The sequence below is a fragment of the Quercus robur genome, chromosome 2 (assembly GCF_932294415.1).
Source record: "Quercus robur chromosome 2, dhQueRobu3.1, whole genome shotgun sequence".
Classification (NCBI taxonomy): domain Eukaryota; kingdom Viridiplantae; phylum Streptophyta; class Magnoliopsida; order Fagales; family Fagaceae; genus Quercus; species Quercus robur.
In genome coordinates, this window is record NC_065535.1 from 56,779,743 (window position 1) to 56,796,706 (window position 16,964).

Sequence of the window (16,964 nt, forward strand, 5' to 3'; positions counted from 1 at the left end):
TACTGAGATTCGTGCATCGATTGGTTAGTCACATACTTGGAGCCATGCATTGAAATGAGAAATTGCCACTACATTACAAGTCCAATTGTGTATTGGGGTAAGGGTTCAACTGCAGGTTGATATAAGGTACCAGGATTCCTTTTACTTGTAATCGCTTGTCTTAATAATAATAGATTCTCAAAAGTGGTGACCTTAAATTCACCTGATGGGGTTTTTGCCTTGCAAGTTTTTCCCATTCGTAAACAAATCACTGTGTCAAATTTATTGTGCGTTGCATTTAACTTAGTTGGTGATTTGATTATGCTATCACGCGTATTACATGTTAATTGACTTAATTAATTAACTTGGCTAATTAATTGATTAATTTACCATAGAGGGTCAATACATTTTTGGCCTATCACAATCCAAGAATGTTTTTCACATTTTGATTATTGAAATCAATTATTCTCTTTACATAATTATTTTGTTAGATTGATATTAGATTTCTAATTATTTCATAAGTCTATTCTTGAATCTTCTTATTATTAGAATAAGGCTTTATAATCTCTCTAGTAAAACGTAATAATCTTGTTAGATATTACTTTTGCTACATTATTGTGATGCAGATTGGTTAAGAAAAAATAAAATATTTTAATATTTTATTTTCTTTCCTAGTGGACTTAGGATTTATTTGCTTTTACAAGTTCAATTAAAATCCTATTTCTAGTTGAATTAGGATTTTAATTATTTTTCTTTTCTTAGTTATATTGTTTTTCCTTTCTCAAGTAGAAATAAGTTTATTATTTCTTTTCCTAAAAGGAGTAGGAGAAATTTTATTCTTATAAATACTCTTTATAGAGGGGTTGATTATTATTATTGTGTGTTTTTGAATAAAAGTTTGCTAGAGAGGTTTTCTCTATTATTTTGCCTATTAGCCTAGTGTTCTTGTAGAAATTAGGTTTAGTGGAAAAGTTGTAGTATATGTGTGTTATAGATTCTGCTTCTACACGCCTACACTGCATCAGTTGGTATCAGAGCCAGTCTAGGTTCCTACTATGGCACAAAGAGGAGTACATGGGGGAAAACCTATTGTCATAGATGACATGTATGAACGCGATGAAGTTGCACGCGATGTGCAATTAAAGGCGTTCTTTCAAAAAATAGAGGAGTGGTTTGATGCGCTTTCAAAGCAGATCACCGCCATAGCCATTGGAAATCAACCTCAAAACTACCATCCAAATCCATGTTTTGTGGAGGAGAAGGAGGATCTTGATATCGAGTAGGAGGGTTGCGATATCAAAGATGATGATGAATATATTGAAAGAGTTTGTCTAGTAGATTGGGATTCTCCACCAATTTATGATGACTATCCTGAAGATTTTAGTCAATGAGAAAAGATTGAGCTTGATAAAAATAAATTCTTATACATACGAGATGAGCCCATAACTTACATCGTTGATAAGACTTTCGACATTCAGAAACAAAAGGTTATTGATCCCTTCTGGGAGGATTTTATTGAACAAGAATTGATAGAGGTCAACAAGAGGCGTGAACGAGTGATTTTAAGTAATCTTTGTGGAGGAGGAAATATGAAGTTTTTGGATGTGTGCATGGATTCTTTTTTAGTACTTGCTTCATATATCCCGCCGTGGCAAAAGAGGTCAAGAATAAAAATCTGAACATCAAGATTTATTATGAGTGAGAAAAGATTGATAAGTAGCATATTGATTCGTCTTGTCTTGCACAAAAGAATAGAATGGAGAGGATTATTCGGGGTTCCAATTGATCGTGGAAGATTGCCACAAAACTCGAGGAAGAGTTTTCCCCAACCCTAAGATAATGATGCAAATTGGTTAAGGAAAGATAAAATATTTTAATATTTTATGTTTTTTTTTTCTTTCCTAGTAGAATTAGGATTTATTTGCTTTTACAAGTTCAATTAAAATCCTATTTCTAGTTGAATTAAGATTTTAATTTTTTTTCTTTTTCTAGTTACATTGTTTTTCCTTTCTCAAGTAGAAATAGGTTTATTATTTCTTTTCCTAAAAAGAGTAGGAGAAACTCTATTCTTATAAATACTCTTTATAGAGGGGTTGATTATTATTATTATTGTGTATTTTGAATAAAAGTTTGCTAGAGAGGTTTTCTCTATTATTTTGCCTATTAGCCTAGTGTTCTTGTAGAAGTTAGGTTTAGTGGAAGAGTTGTAGTATTTGTGTGTTATAGATTCTGCTTCTACGCACCTACGCTGCATCAATGTGTAGAAGCAGAATCTATAACACACAAATACTACAACTCTTCCACTAAACCTAACTTCTACAAGAACACTAGGCTAATAGGCAAAATAATAGAAAAAACACCTCTAGCAAAATTTTATTCAAAAACACACAATAATAATAATAATCAACCCCTCTATAAAGAGTATTTATAGGAATAGAATTTCTCCTACTCCTTTTAGGAAAAGAAATAATAAACCTATTTCTACTTGAGAAAAGAAAAATAATGTAACTAGGAAAAGAAAAACAATTAAAATTTTAATTCAACTAGAAATAGGATTTTAATTGAACTTGTAAAAGCAAATAAATCCTAATTCCACTAGGAAAGAAAAAACAACATAAAATATTAAAAGATTTTATCCTTCCTTAACCAATCTGCGTCATTCTCTCAGGATTGGGGAAAACTTGTCCTCGAGTTTTGTGGCAATCTTCCACGATCAATTGGAACCCCGAATAATCATCTCCATCCTATTCTTCTGTGCAAGACAAGATGAATTAATATGCTACTTATCAATCTTTTTCTCACTCATAATAAATCTTGATGTACGGATTTTTATTGTTGACCTCTTTTGCCACGACAGGATATATGAAGCAAGTACTAAAAAAGAATCCATGCACACATCCAAAAACTTCATATTTCCTCCTCCATAGAGATTACTTAAAATCATTCGTTCATGCCTCTTGTTGACCTCTATCAATTCTTGTTCAATAAAATCCTCCCAGAAGGGATCATTAACCTTTTGTTTCTGAATGTCGAAAGTCTTATCAACGATGTGAGTTATAGGCTCATCTCGTATGTATATGAATTTATATTTATCAAGCTCAATCTTTTCTCCTTGACTAAAATTTTCAGGATAATCATCATAAATTGGTGGAGAATCCCAATCTACTAGACAAACGCTTTCAATATATTCATCATCCTCTTTGATATCGCAACCCTCCTACTTGATATCAAGATCCTCCTCCTCCTCCACAAAACATGGATTTGGATGGTAGTTTTGAGGTTGATTTCCAATGGCTAAGGCGGTGAGCTGCTTTGAAAGCGCATCAAACCACTCCTCTATTTGTTGAAAGAATGTCTCTAATTGCACATCGCGTGCAACCTCATCGCGTTCATACACATCATCTATGGCAACAGGTTTTCCCCCCACGTACTCCTCTTTGTGCCATAGTAGGAACCTAACCTGGCTCTGATACCAACTGATGCAACATAGGCGTGTAAAAGCAGAATCTGTAACACACAAATACTACAACTCTTCCACTAAACCTAAGTTCTACAATAACACTGCATCATATTGTCTCTAGGGTATGTGATGTTCTTGAGTTTTTCTAGCAAAGATATTTTTTTTAAAGATTAAATTGTTGGAATAATTGATGAATATAATCCACCAAAAAGAGTTTTATTAATAAAGCTTATTTCAAAATCTTCCAATCGAATAGTTTGTGTTTACTTACCCGATTATGTACTAAATTGGAATGGTAATGGATGCTTAACAATATTGGTTGACAAACCCTAACACCCTAGTGATTTTAATTATTGAATTTTACCAAACTTTCTTTGACCTAGTTTCAATCATATTTTTATATATTATTGGTGCTTTTGACGTGTTCTTTTTTTCCTTTTTTCCTTTTCTCGATGGAATGACATCCTTAACTACACTAAAATAAATAAATAAATCTCTTACGTTGGTGATTGATTTTATAGTTAGATTTTCTAGACATTTCATGTCTGAAATTCTTTTTTTAATGATAATGTTAAGATCATCCATTATTTAGTATTTACAAATATACAAATTATATATTACATTAGATATATTATATTTTATGTAGGAATACGGTAATACCATTGTACCAAAATATTTCTTTTTTTTGGAAAGGAGTACCAAAATATTTCATTGTAGAGATTGGCTAATTTCATTGTAATTGACAAACATGCAAACAAACAAAAAATTTAATGGACACTAGTATGGGAAATATCCTCATCCCAAGCCTATTTTGATTTCATTTCAAACGCCGAAAGAGTACTAAACTTTTTCTTTTTTTTTTGGTTAAAAGGATAGTGCATTAGAATTAACAAACTAAAGTCAGCGGAGTTGTGGCTGAACAGTACTAAACTGACATACACCTGGTCAAACCAAAAAACAAAAGAAATCAATTTGAGGTACAGGGGAGTTGGAAAGTAGTCCAACAATAACAATGAAAGGGCAAACTACTTCACAACAATGGCTATATTGGCTAGTTACTTCACAACAATGGCTTTATTGGCTTTATAGCCAAAGTAGGCAGAGTTGTGGCTGAAGTCATTTTCAATAAGTGACCATTGAAAGAGAGAACATCAAGAGAACGCTAGCCCAATACACAACAATGGCTATATTGGCTAATTTACTTCACAACAATGGCTTCATTGGCTAATTTCTAAGGGTTTTTTCTCAAAAATTGTTTTTAGCTCAATAGATAATTTCTCATTTGTTAAACTCGATAGGGTGTCAAGTAAGGCACATCCATAATCAATGGAACAAAATAAGTGGGTTTGATAGTACCTTGAAAATGAAAATCAAATTACCACTTTTATACATCTTTCTTAGCCTTCTATCCTTGACCATAAAGCAACTATCATATTCTGCATAGGGTATAACCAGTGGCAATTTACCATCCATGTAAATAAAGATCCTGTTTGCATATTTATTTTCCTAATTTTATAATGCATTATTATATGAGCCCCTTCGAAAAGCATCACAGTTATCCTAGCTCAGAAATTTGATAATGCAATATTGAAGGAATTAAATAAATAAATAAAATCTCAATAAATAGTAATTTTACTTTCAACAGAGTCGCAAGATTTTCAATGACTCAGGCAAAGCACAAACATATAGTATATGCAGACAAATATAGTCCAAAACTAACAAAATTGACCATAAAAAATAGAAGGCAATCAGACACATTCTCTTATTAAACAGATACAGCAATAACACTCATGAATATCTGTGGAAGGGATGATGAAGGATCTTATCCCTCCACTGTTTTAAAAGCAGAACCCCATTCCTGACAAGAACGAAACATTCACATGAAATCATAGTCATCAAGAGCATCATAGCCATTCACAACCAAATCATCGTCTGGCTTGTCTACAAGGAGCTGCTTTTTCTTAGAGCCTGCAGGCAAGAAAAACAATTGAGAAACACATACTGATGAGGTATAAATTCTTCATTACAGAACAATTGAGAGCACTAACTGAAACAATGGAGAAATAAATCTAATAAATACATATATGTCAACATCAGTCCACCACAACGGATTTACAAGCCCGTGTGTGATCCTCTTGAAGTATCCTGGAAGGCAGAGCACACAGAAAAATACCTGTCTTCTTTTTACCAGCATTTGCTTCCTTCTCTGCTTTTAGCTTTTCATTTGCAATTGCCGTGACAGAAGATGCAACATCTTTTGCATCTGCTGCTTTCAAAGCAGTCATTGACAGTCTCATTACAGCCTTAAGTAAAGAAATATAATGGAAACTTTTCTGCATCAGAAGCACAAGCATATGTTAACAACATAAGATATTCAATTGTCCTTTGGTCAAAACAGAGGAAGACAATTTAACACACCTCAAATGGACGCAGTTTATGTGATATGAGCTCTGCATATTCCAAGAAATCACTTTCTGATTTGGGAATAAAATTATCAAGAGTCTTCTCATCTCCTCTCTCACCAAAAAGTTCTTTGGTAGATTTATAATCTGCTTCTTCCACCAGCCTGTCACGGACAATATAGTTGCAGTAAACATCCTCTCAGTATACCAGAAACAAATAAAAAAATTGCCTATTATTAAGTTTTTAAAAGCCTCCACACTAATTTTCTATGAAGATCAATACACAAATCCCAAATTAGCAGGGATTCAAACCATTCTAATAAATCATAAATTGCATTTGTTTTTCAATGATTTTGCTCCAAAACAAACTTTAGTACGAAAAAAAATGCAGGCAAGCCCCTAATTTAAAACAGGACAATGTGCACCCTATAGCATGATGCAAAAACTTATCAAGCACACTGTTCAAAACTGAGGACAACATCCACCATCAACTATGCACTATGATCAGAATGACAAACAAGGTTGTTGGGGGGACACTTCTGGATGCCAAACACTGACAAAAGAGTTTAGAGTCCAGGCTATCAACTTTGTTCTTTTGTCCAGTTTAGTGGTCTCAGTTTGTTTAGAGGTTTTTTTAAGTTATTCTCCAGGCATTGACATGACAAGTACTGGGTTTAGGTTTAAATTATGGACTAAATCAGGATAAAGTAAATTGATGATAACAAGGATTTTAGCTTAAATCCCAAGTAACTTGGAGAAAAAAATCCAGCCAAAGTCCATGGGTATCACTGAAAGGTCAATAAAGTTTCAAATCAGTATATATACGTCAGCTTTGGAAAATTATTATTTTCCCATTGAGCCTAAGTTGATAAAATTCAAGTGAACCAAGCAGGAAATTTTAGAAAATCATAAACCCCAAACATTCTAGCTTTTTATCCAAATTATAGAAAATCATAGCCTGGTTTTAATTAACACTTCCAGCCCATTCGATTTCACCCAAGCTACATCAAAGGGGTTGTACTGCTGTAATTAAAATTCAAGATGCTCCTATGATTTCAGCACCAACTGTTTCCCAAAAATGAGCTGCAAAGATTTCATATGAAAAATTGAGAGCCAAATAAGATGTAAACGATTCAAAGATTACAAGAACCTCAAAGCTGTTTGACTAAAAGAAGGCAGACTAATTGAGCCTCAACATCCACCTCGTAACACCTCTAACAACTCTATAAACTCAAGAAAACTCATAGGAGAGAGTGGATTCATAGCCTTAATCAAAAGTAGTTTGTATAAAAACAACAGCTTGTTAAGAATTGCAGAGAAGAAAATAGCTGAAAAGAAGGATGCACTTTAGCATCACATGATTCACACCTAGGTTTTGGGCATCACACCCAAAAGAGATGCATCACACAGCAAGCAACTTCCCAAAAAAAAACCCCTCATAATCTTATCTATGACAAAACTGGTTTAAGAATACTTGAAAACTACACCCAAAAGAAATGCATCACACAGAAAGCAAGAAAAAAATATCCCTTCTTCATAAGCTTATCTATGACAAAACTAGGACTTTCAACAAGGTCCAGAATACACAAAAACTGACAAACTAGCACAAAAAACGAAAAACAAAGCCCAGATATGAGACAGCAAATCTAGCACACTAAAAGCCCCTCTACAAAGTTACCTAGACACGCTTAAAATAAAAGACAGATTGAACATGAACTAAGAGTAGTTTTCAGCCCCCTAAGCATGTTACAACTGAGAATTTCTCCAAATGACTATGTTGACCTTTCAATCAGTTTTCCTCTTTCTTTCTTTTTTCTTTTTGATAATGTTACGCACCCAATGAACCTTGAACCCACTACCTCACCATTCATCTTATTATCACAGGAGAAGAAAGAGCCAGTTGAGATATAGCTCATTTACCAATCAGCTACCCTCCATCTATAATACTTTCCAAAGCTCCATTGTTTGCATCACAACACAGTACAAGAAATTCTCAATATAAAGGAGAAGGCATGATAAACCATCGAATAGAAAATATCAGTCTTCAAGTTGCAATGACTAAATATAATTTAAAGATAGTCCCTTCCGGAGTTGGTCCTCCCCCACCCACCCCCAAAATGAGAGAGAGATAGAGAAAGACCAATTTGGAAACTAGTCTGACTTTGAAGAGTTTCTCTAAAGTGATTATCTAAAAAGTAGTTTTGAAAATTAATGATGCTAAAAGGTAGTTTGTTCAATGATGTCACATTAAGTTTGAAAACCTACAACATCACAACTTAATTAAATTATAAATAATCCAGACTATATCACTATACCAATACAAATATATAAATTGTTGCCTAATGAGAGGAAGACAAATATTTTAATGACAATTGGCATTCCAGATCATATTTCCAATCACCCATTCACAATCCCCATCTCCACCTTCCCCCCACACCCTTTATTTTATCTCTTATAACTTCCTACTTCCCCCACACCTCCTCAGCTCCTCTTTCATTCTTCTCAGTACCCCTCACCACCGCTGCCTTTATTTTCTCCCTCTTTTATCCTTCCCCTTGCCCCCTTCAATCTTAATTATATCATGGTCTCTTCTCTTTTTTTTGATAAGTATCATGGTCTCTTCTTATTAATATTTTGGATGTGGGTTGGTGACTCTGAGTGTAGAAGCATTTCTGGTAAAGCAGAAGACTGGCTAAAAAGAGGATAATTAGAAGTGGTTGTGGTGTAGCCACTTCAGTGGACACTTGTGACTTGCCAGTTGCAATAAACATGCAAGGGGGAAAAAAGTGGTTTTTGCCCAGAAAGTAGTCAACTGAAAAAGATGATGCATGTGAGAATCATCATGTGACATATAGCTTAAGAAGAGTACCATTATATGTTACATCTAAAATAATTTGAAGGAAATATAAATTAGAATTTAGACATTAAATAAAATAGAGAGTTTTCATCACCTATGCAAGACAAAAGGAGGTCGTTGTTCCTTTGATCTCAGAATCCCTTTCACATGTTTTCACCGTCTCTACTTTCCAACCAAAAACCGAATCTCTCATATAACATTTCCTCAAACCCTTTCTCATTTTCAGCTTTTATTGCTTCAGCTTCCAGAACAAGTCATACCTATTTCTTCAATTTTGATCTTATACCCACTGGTAAGAAATGGATTTTTCAATTCAAAGCTATTTCCCAATTGCATGAGTGGGACAATGACGACACCGCATGACGATGCAAGGAGTGCCACTGCCTGACGTAATTGGTTAGTAAATCATCAGTCTTATACTTACTACATCTCTGTTAATTGTTATTGACAGTTATAAAACAGAAAGGGTGTGAATCAAATCTAAAATGAAATACAGGGTGTATGATTGAAACGATAAAAAAAACTGAGAAGTGATTATAAAGGATCAAAGTTAATGCAATGTCGGTACATCTTTTCCCAATTAAAATAAGGTTTTTAAGATATAACATATTAAAATACACTTATTTCCACTGGCCATCCCCAAATCTTCTGTATTGCTTTCATGAAGTAAAGACTCCCTAAAATAGATGCAGTGGAAGGGTGCATATTCATTCTTTACATTTCAAATACTATTTTACAGTCGGTTGTAGCCTTAAACATGATATTCCCATTTCATCATGATTACTTAAAGCAATGCACTAATGCCCTCCATAATTCAAATTAGAGAACAAACATTTCAGACGAGGAAGTTGACTATGCAATAAAAATCAGATGGAGAACAAAAATGGAAGCAGTTCCCACCATATACAGAAAGTGGACACATTCAGAACAAAACTGATAAAATTCAGAATAACTAAGCAGACATATCAGAAACAATAAAGTGAAAAAAAAAAAAAAGAAAAAAAAAAAAAAAAGAACTCAACATAGAATCAACAAAGAAAGTAGTACAGTGGCGGATTAAAACATCCAAAAATAGATTCAAAATCAGATGACTCTAACGATAATTAAATTATATAGAAGTCCACAACATCAAACAGTCATTATAACCATCTTCTGAAATTTTGATACCAATGCTATATGAAAGTTCTTGTCAGACTTTCTTGGAAACTTTTTTTTTTTCAAACCATTGAAGTGACCTTAATCCATGAACAATTTTCTTACATCCTAAATACTCAAGCATAGGACTCTTCCTTCTTTCTGAAAGAAATTTCTAGACCAATGCCTTAAAGAGCAACCTATGGTCTTTACTCCACCCATCCTCCAATCCCTCTTCCAAAGTTATACTGCCAAATGCTTCATAGAACACAGATAAACATCATAATCTGATCTTCATAGCCAAGATAAACCCCCCAACCCCTCTTCCAAAGTTATACTGCCAAATGCTTCACAGAACACAGATAAACATCATAATCTGATCTTCAAAGCCAAGATAAAGTTAAACGCTTGGAGCTCAGAGCTGGTGGGAAAAATTCATCCTAAAAATGACAAAGGCAGACCTCAAATGATGTGGATTAAGCAGCTGAAAGGGACCCAATTTGTCCATAAACCTACAGTCTTTTATTAAAGAATTCTGTAAAGCTTTTTTGCTCTTCCTCTTCTTTTTTAGGGTTTTTTTTCCTCTAAACTATTCGCTGATATTTTATTTGAGCAACGTCAACACTCCACAGGACTAATATCCCTAACAATATCATAAGTAGCCATGTAACTTCAGTGGTGAATTCACTTAGCCAAAAACCTCTAAAGTAGACAAGAGTGGCACTACAATGATATTAATAATGATAGTAGTATATATGCTTTTACAGGATAAACTATGACGGCACCACCAAATTACATTGTTAGGGTCTAAGCATTTTCACATAGGTTGGTGGAATTATTTGTAGATCAAAACCATTCAAAGAAATATGAAAACCATAAAGGCGTACATCTTTAAAATCTTCCTTGAATTAGTGCAGCAAAACAATCTAGTTCTCTACTTACACTTAAATGGTGGATAACATTACATGCAAGAGAAAAAAGTGACTCTACTTTTGTATGATACATATGCATGATTCATATTTCTCACTGATTAATTTCTTGCTCACACTGCTAACCTATTAAATATCCTAAATTTTTAATGATTTTATTATATGTCCAAAATTATTATAAAAATCCAATAATTCATGTGACAATGGGCACCATATCATTGATTATCCATGATAGTCATTTCCATGTCTAACACATTGACATGTCAAACATCAACATTGCCTTCAATGCTCACACATGAATATCAAGAAAATCATTTATTGAGATAGGGTGATCAGCTCACATAGGGTCAGTTCAGTAGTGAACTTAGCTTCAAATTTAACAAAACCTCAATGCAGTTTCAGTTAATAGTTTTCTAGATATTAACAATTTTAGTGCACACAAGAGAAATCAACTTGATGCTGTTTGTTCATAAGACTTGCAGGTTGCAGCATATGAGGGAAACCAACTTGCCTCACCAGTTACTAAAAATCTGAGTCAAACATTAGATACAAAAAAGAAATGCAACCTTAACACAATTTTCTGCTCAAGACAGAGAGTATACAAAAATAATATTTATTGCCGCCCCATAATTTTGAAGGGTTTTCCGGAAACCATTTCCCACTCATCAGATAAGAAATAGACATGGCTACAATTAATTTGCTACCCAAAATAAGATTTAAAAAATCATTATTAGCAGTACTAATTATTTAAACCTTTACCTTTGTTGGCGAAGTTTCTCAGCTACAGGATCTAGTGGCTCTTCCTGTACTACAACAGTTTTTCCTTTCTTTTCAGTTGCTTTCACTGTGGGTTTCTTTGGAGCCTTTTCAACTGGAGGTTTAGTTTCAGGTGCCTGGTCCATCACATATAGAAAATAAATTTTTCATTAACATAAACAAAGCAAACCACCATAAACATGAGGTATTGGCATGTCACTCCATATAACAGTGTTCTTATTCCTTAACACCATGACTGCATAATAGCAAACTCTAATCCATGTTCCAGTAAAACATATGCATCCAACAAGTTGACAGTGAAATAAAAATTTCTTTGGAAAGTTTCAGAACTAAAACATCTTTTAATACAAAATGAACGATTAACAACATGTGCAGGGGCATTTATGCAATCACCACAACGGACTACAGAAAGAAAACATTTACATCTTTTTGTTAAGGTTCATGTTACCTGGACTTATTGGTTTGCCCAGACCACTGGTGCAGTCAGAAGACAACACGGGAATAGGCAACCCAAATATGAGCCATGTGCTACCTCCAAAAACAAACTCAAAAACAGCAAAACAATTTTCAAGAAATTATGTAACTTTTTTCAATTAAGCTTATCAAATAGAAATGTCAAAAAATAAACTGGATCTGTATACAAATAGAATGTTCTCAGAGGTTCTGCAAATTGTTCAATCCAGAACAAATAATACAAATGTGGTAAAAAAGAAAATACTCAGTCCTAAATCTATTAATGAATCAATCAATCAATACTCAGTCCCCTATTCCAGTCAACAAGTGTGGTAAAAAAGAAAATACGAGGAGATCGTAGTTAAATCATCGATCATACTGGTGTAGGTTCATCTTCATCCTCCCATGATTCCTTTACATCATCATCATCCACGTCTTCATCGTCCCATTTATTTTTAGGCTGCTCCTTTGTAGGGATAGCTGGACTTTGGTCATCCTCTGAAACAAAACATACCCCTTTGTAGATTAATATAGCACTCCACCGGAAAACTAACTTATCAAAAAAGACTCCAACAGAAAAAATAAAATAAACCTCAAGAAATTATAAAGGAAAAAAATTAGAAACAAACTTCACTAATATTATGCCCTCAAGTGCTAGAAACAACACTGACTATCGTTGCAGTTAATGCATGCATCTTCTTTAAATCCCTTTCACACAAATGCAGACTATTTTTTTGATAAGTACAAATGCAGACAATATTAATAATCAATTAACACATGCAGATGAACGAAACTTCTTTAAATCCATTCTTTAGTTATATTGATGGATATAATTTATTTGTAAAGCTAAATAAACATAAAATATGCTTCAAAATAAATAAAATATACCTAAAAATATGTATTTATTAATTATTAATTATCATGTCACCATAGTGTGTCCTAACTTTTTTTTTTTAAATTGCCGTGTCGCCATGTCACATGTCCATTGTCGTGTCTATGGCCATGCTTCTTAGTGCATCAATATATTTGGTTTTGGTTAGATAGATAGATGGGGATACATGGAGCTAGAATGTTTGATTTCATAGTGATTTTAATGATTGGGCATGAGATTTAAAAAAAAAAAAAAAAAAAAAAAAACTTTTGAAGAGGACTATATGCAATGGAATAATGGCACTATGTATTGGGATCTCAAATTCACTAGACTTTCACAGCAGACTATAGCTGCTAAGTGGTCACTCTTTTTCTAGTGAGGAGGAATTTCTAGATATATGTAACTTTAGATTATTTTTGTAGTTTCCCTAGTACACTTCCTATGTACATGGGGAACATTAACTTTTTTTAACATCTTAATTTCTTCAGTTACTTAAAAAAAATTATTCCTAAATCTCCTGCACTCAAATATCTCTACGAGAGAAGGTTGTGATAGAATAGAATGTGGTGCAGATTGAACAGGGATGGCAGATTTGATGTTCATTCATATTACACTACCATATGAGGTACCAATAAAGTCTCTTTCTCTTGGAAGAGTATTGGGTGTGTTAAGACTCCAAAAAGAGTTTCTTTCTTTGTTTGGACAATGACTTGGGGGAAGATTCTTTCCTGAGATAATCTCATCATGAAAGGATTTATTTTAGCTGGGTGGTGCTGTATGTTTCTGTGCAGTGAGGAGATAACATACCATTTATTCATTCATTGCAATATTGCATTCGATATGTAGAGTTTTGTTGTTAAAGCTTTTGGGATTCAGTGGGTGTTAACAAAGAGGGTAATTAATCTCCGGTTTCATTGGAGGAATTGGTTTGGTAAACATTCATTGGATATTTACAATCTAGATCCATAATGTTTAACAAGGATTGAAGAGGGAACAAAATTGCCACACTTTTGAAGATGCAGAAATTTCAATAGTCCAATTAGAATCATAATTCATCAGATCGTTGGTCAGTTGGTCTTGTGGGTTGGGTTTCACCAATAGCAACCAATTGCAGACTTTGTAGAGTCACTATACTTTCTGTATATAATTTTATTCTATAATTCTTACACTACTTTGTGTCTATAACATGTGCTCATGAAGTAATCATTTCTCAATAAAATATCATTGCTCATAAAAAAAAGCATTTGACAAGCAATAGTCCAAACTAACAAAGAATTATCAAAATACAAATCTAGCCTTATTTGTTTAACAATCAAGCATCTTGCCTTTTCTCTCTCAATATATAAATTGTGGGAAAATAAGAAGGAATAGAAAACAAGAACCACAAAAATAAACAATAAATTGATAAAAGCAACTGTATTTATACTATACTCTTTTTGTATGTATATAGTTATACTACTTTGGAATTATACAAATAAAATTGGAAGTATATATTTAGCTAACTGTACCAAGAGATCCCCTAGGAGAACATTGATCACCATAATTATATTGCTTTTCTTAAGCCTTGGTCACTAGCTACTTCCCATAGAATCAAGAAAATTGTATCTATATTAAGGGAAGTGCACCCAAGAAATTGACAGAACTATAAATCATAATAATTAATAATAATATAATTTAATCTCAGACAAAAAAGTACCCAAAAGAATCTAAATCACTAGTAATATATAACCACTTATCAAAATTCTAATGAATAAAAAGTAGCATTTCAAATTCAATATTTTAAATATATCCCAAGAGCTACGATTTACAATAGTACACCAACTCGATGGTAGGCATAATTAAGATTCAGAAAAGAAAGAATTACCCCAGTCCTCCATCTTGTCGTGTCACTTAGTTCTCAGAAAAAAATTAGCAACTATCTTGCAAAGATTGATTCTGCTTACAAAGAGACCTAAACATTAAAAAAAATTAAATTAAATTAAAAATGAACTCCACAAATGTCAGCTGTTAACAATGGTAAACTGCCATCAACCTAGCAGAAATAACTTAAATATTTTTCCAGCATAACCTTAACTGAGGAAATACCAACTTATAACAAAGAAGCTTTTTTGGCCCAAAAATTGGTGTCACGGTATTTAATTAGGTCATTAATATATGTTTGAAATTTCTTCATGTTTCTTAAGTTAGAGAGACTTTGTAATCCTATAATTTCTGGTTGGGGGCCTAGAAGTGGCCATAGATTTTATTTTAATGACGTGGAACCTCACTAAGGCAGGGCCCATAGACCCACACCTAGGAAGTACACCACGAATACACAACCCCACCCACTAGCACCATGTATCAGCCTATCAGGTAATCCAGGGGAATTCCTAGTTGGAATTGAACCTAGGACGTCTGGGTCTACTGCTCATCCCAAGCCTCCAACCACTAGGCTGCACCTTGACGGGTTTTTAAGTACTTTGGACTTCTGACATGGCCAAAGAAAATAGTTGAGGATTTATGGTGAATATGCGACTACAGAACATGCATAGACAGTACTGCAAAACTGCTTGGGTTTCTAATTGCTTCTAATATACATTAATACAGGCTAGGAATCATAATGCATCAATATACATTGCACAGTCATACATTGTATATAAAGGGAGTCATCAGCTGCTGATCCAGTATTTATTCAAAAATGTCGAGTGTTCATGTCCACAATTTGAAAATGAAGAATCTCAATCCTAATGATAGACATAAGAGACAATGAGCTCTATCTAAATTAGCAACTTCTTCGCTTGCCAGTGCCTGGTGGCGGGTGAGATCATGGGTTCAAAACCCACTAGGAACTTACCAATCAAAAGAAATAATAATAGATAATAAGAACTACTGAAACTATAATTAATTAATTGATATGTAATAATCTATCTAACACTTTTACAAACTAAAATTTGATTTCACTTCTTTTAAATATAAGGAAAAGCAAGTTTTGATATTCTATTTCAAAATCAACTCAAACATATTCACATTCATAAATACATATATATATATATATATATATATATACATGTGGTAATACAAAAGAAGCACAGACACAGCAGTTTTCGGCGGAATGGACATAGTACTATTTAACTAAAACCAATCAACTTCAGAAAAATTACGACCCAATAAAAGAGAGCAATAATCACATACATAAATGGAAGACCCCATATGAAAATACACACTTTTAATCATAAGCAATATAAACTCTATCAATCACTTTTTTATGGTCAATTTAACAAAATTGTTTGACTAACAACGATTCTGCGAACGACCTAGAGTTTTTACTGTACAATCTCTGCTCGTTTATTTTATATGATATGATAAAAGGAAAGAAAATTATGGTTGAGAAATTTTGAACAAGTGAATTTTGTTATAAAATGGATGTAATCCCTAATTAATAATATAGGGAGAAAAGCGAAGTGGAATCTGACATGAAAATTGACGGAATACCTGGGAAAATGGATTCCGGGAAAATCGAAGGAAATTGTTTTGTTGTGGAAATTCCAAAATTTGAGATGGAGGGTAAAAGAAAAAGGGGAGTTCTAATTTGTAGTATTTATTATTTAATTTAATATTTAAAAAGACTAGAGACCCCGAGTCCGAGTCTCCGAGACAAGAGAGGAAATTGTTAGAAAGAGAGAACGGTGGATTTAGTTTGTGTAAATTAGGGTTTTTCTTTTCGCTCTTTTTTTTTTTTCTTAATATTAATGTGAAAAATGTGATAGATTCTTTTTTTTTCTTTTTCTTTTTTTTAGAAGAATGTGATAGATTTCATATGTTGCTCACAGGTCAGGTTCACGTGGCATTGCACTATTGTCAACAATTAGAATGTTGTGGAATTTTGTTTTTCCTTTTTGAGTAAAAGCAATGAATGTTGCTGCATTTATGTCTTGGATTTTTTTTTTCCTTTTTGGCTTTTTTAGAGCACTCGCAGCAGCCTCGTCATATGTATGCTAGAAATAGCTAAAGTTTTGGATAAATAATAGTGTACGAAAACACCTTGCCAGAAGTAACGAGAGTTGCTCATCGCCAAAGCTAAACTAAATTGTTTTTTTTATTTGTTCTCTCTCTCATGGACAAA

General features: G+C 33.3%; 1 protein-coding gene across 2 annotated transcripts; it reads right to left on the reverse strand.

The window, feature by feature from the left end:
* Window positions 1-5,048: 5,048 nt before the first annotated feature.
* LOC126714126 (uncharacterized) lies at window positions 5,049-16,557 on the reverse strand. 2 transcript variants are annotated; one of them, XM_050414130.1, is made up of 7 exons: window positions 16,334-16,557; window positions 14,727-14,797; window positions 12,371-12,489; window positions 11,521-11,654; window positions 5,858-6,005; window positions 5,613-5,772; window positions 5,049-5,407 (listed from the first exon to the last, which is right to left on the reverse strand). In XM_050414130.1, the coding sequence occupies exons 2-7, from the start codon at window positions 14,737-14,739 to the stop codon at window positions 5,316-5,318; spliced, it is 666 nt and encodes a 221-aa protein (XP_050270087.1). In that variant the 5' UTR covers window positions 14,740-14,797; window positions 16,334-16,557; the 3' UTR covers window positions 5,049-5,315. The 2 variants fall into 2 exon arrangements, with proteins under 2 accessions (XP_050270087.1, XP_050270086.1); XM_050414129.1 differs by having other exon boundaries at window positions 14,727-14,813.
* Window positions 16,558-16,964: the final 407 nt, after the last annotated feature.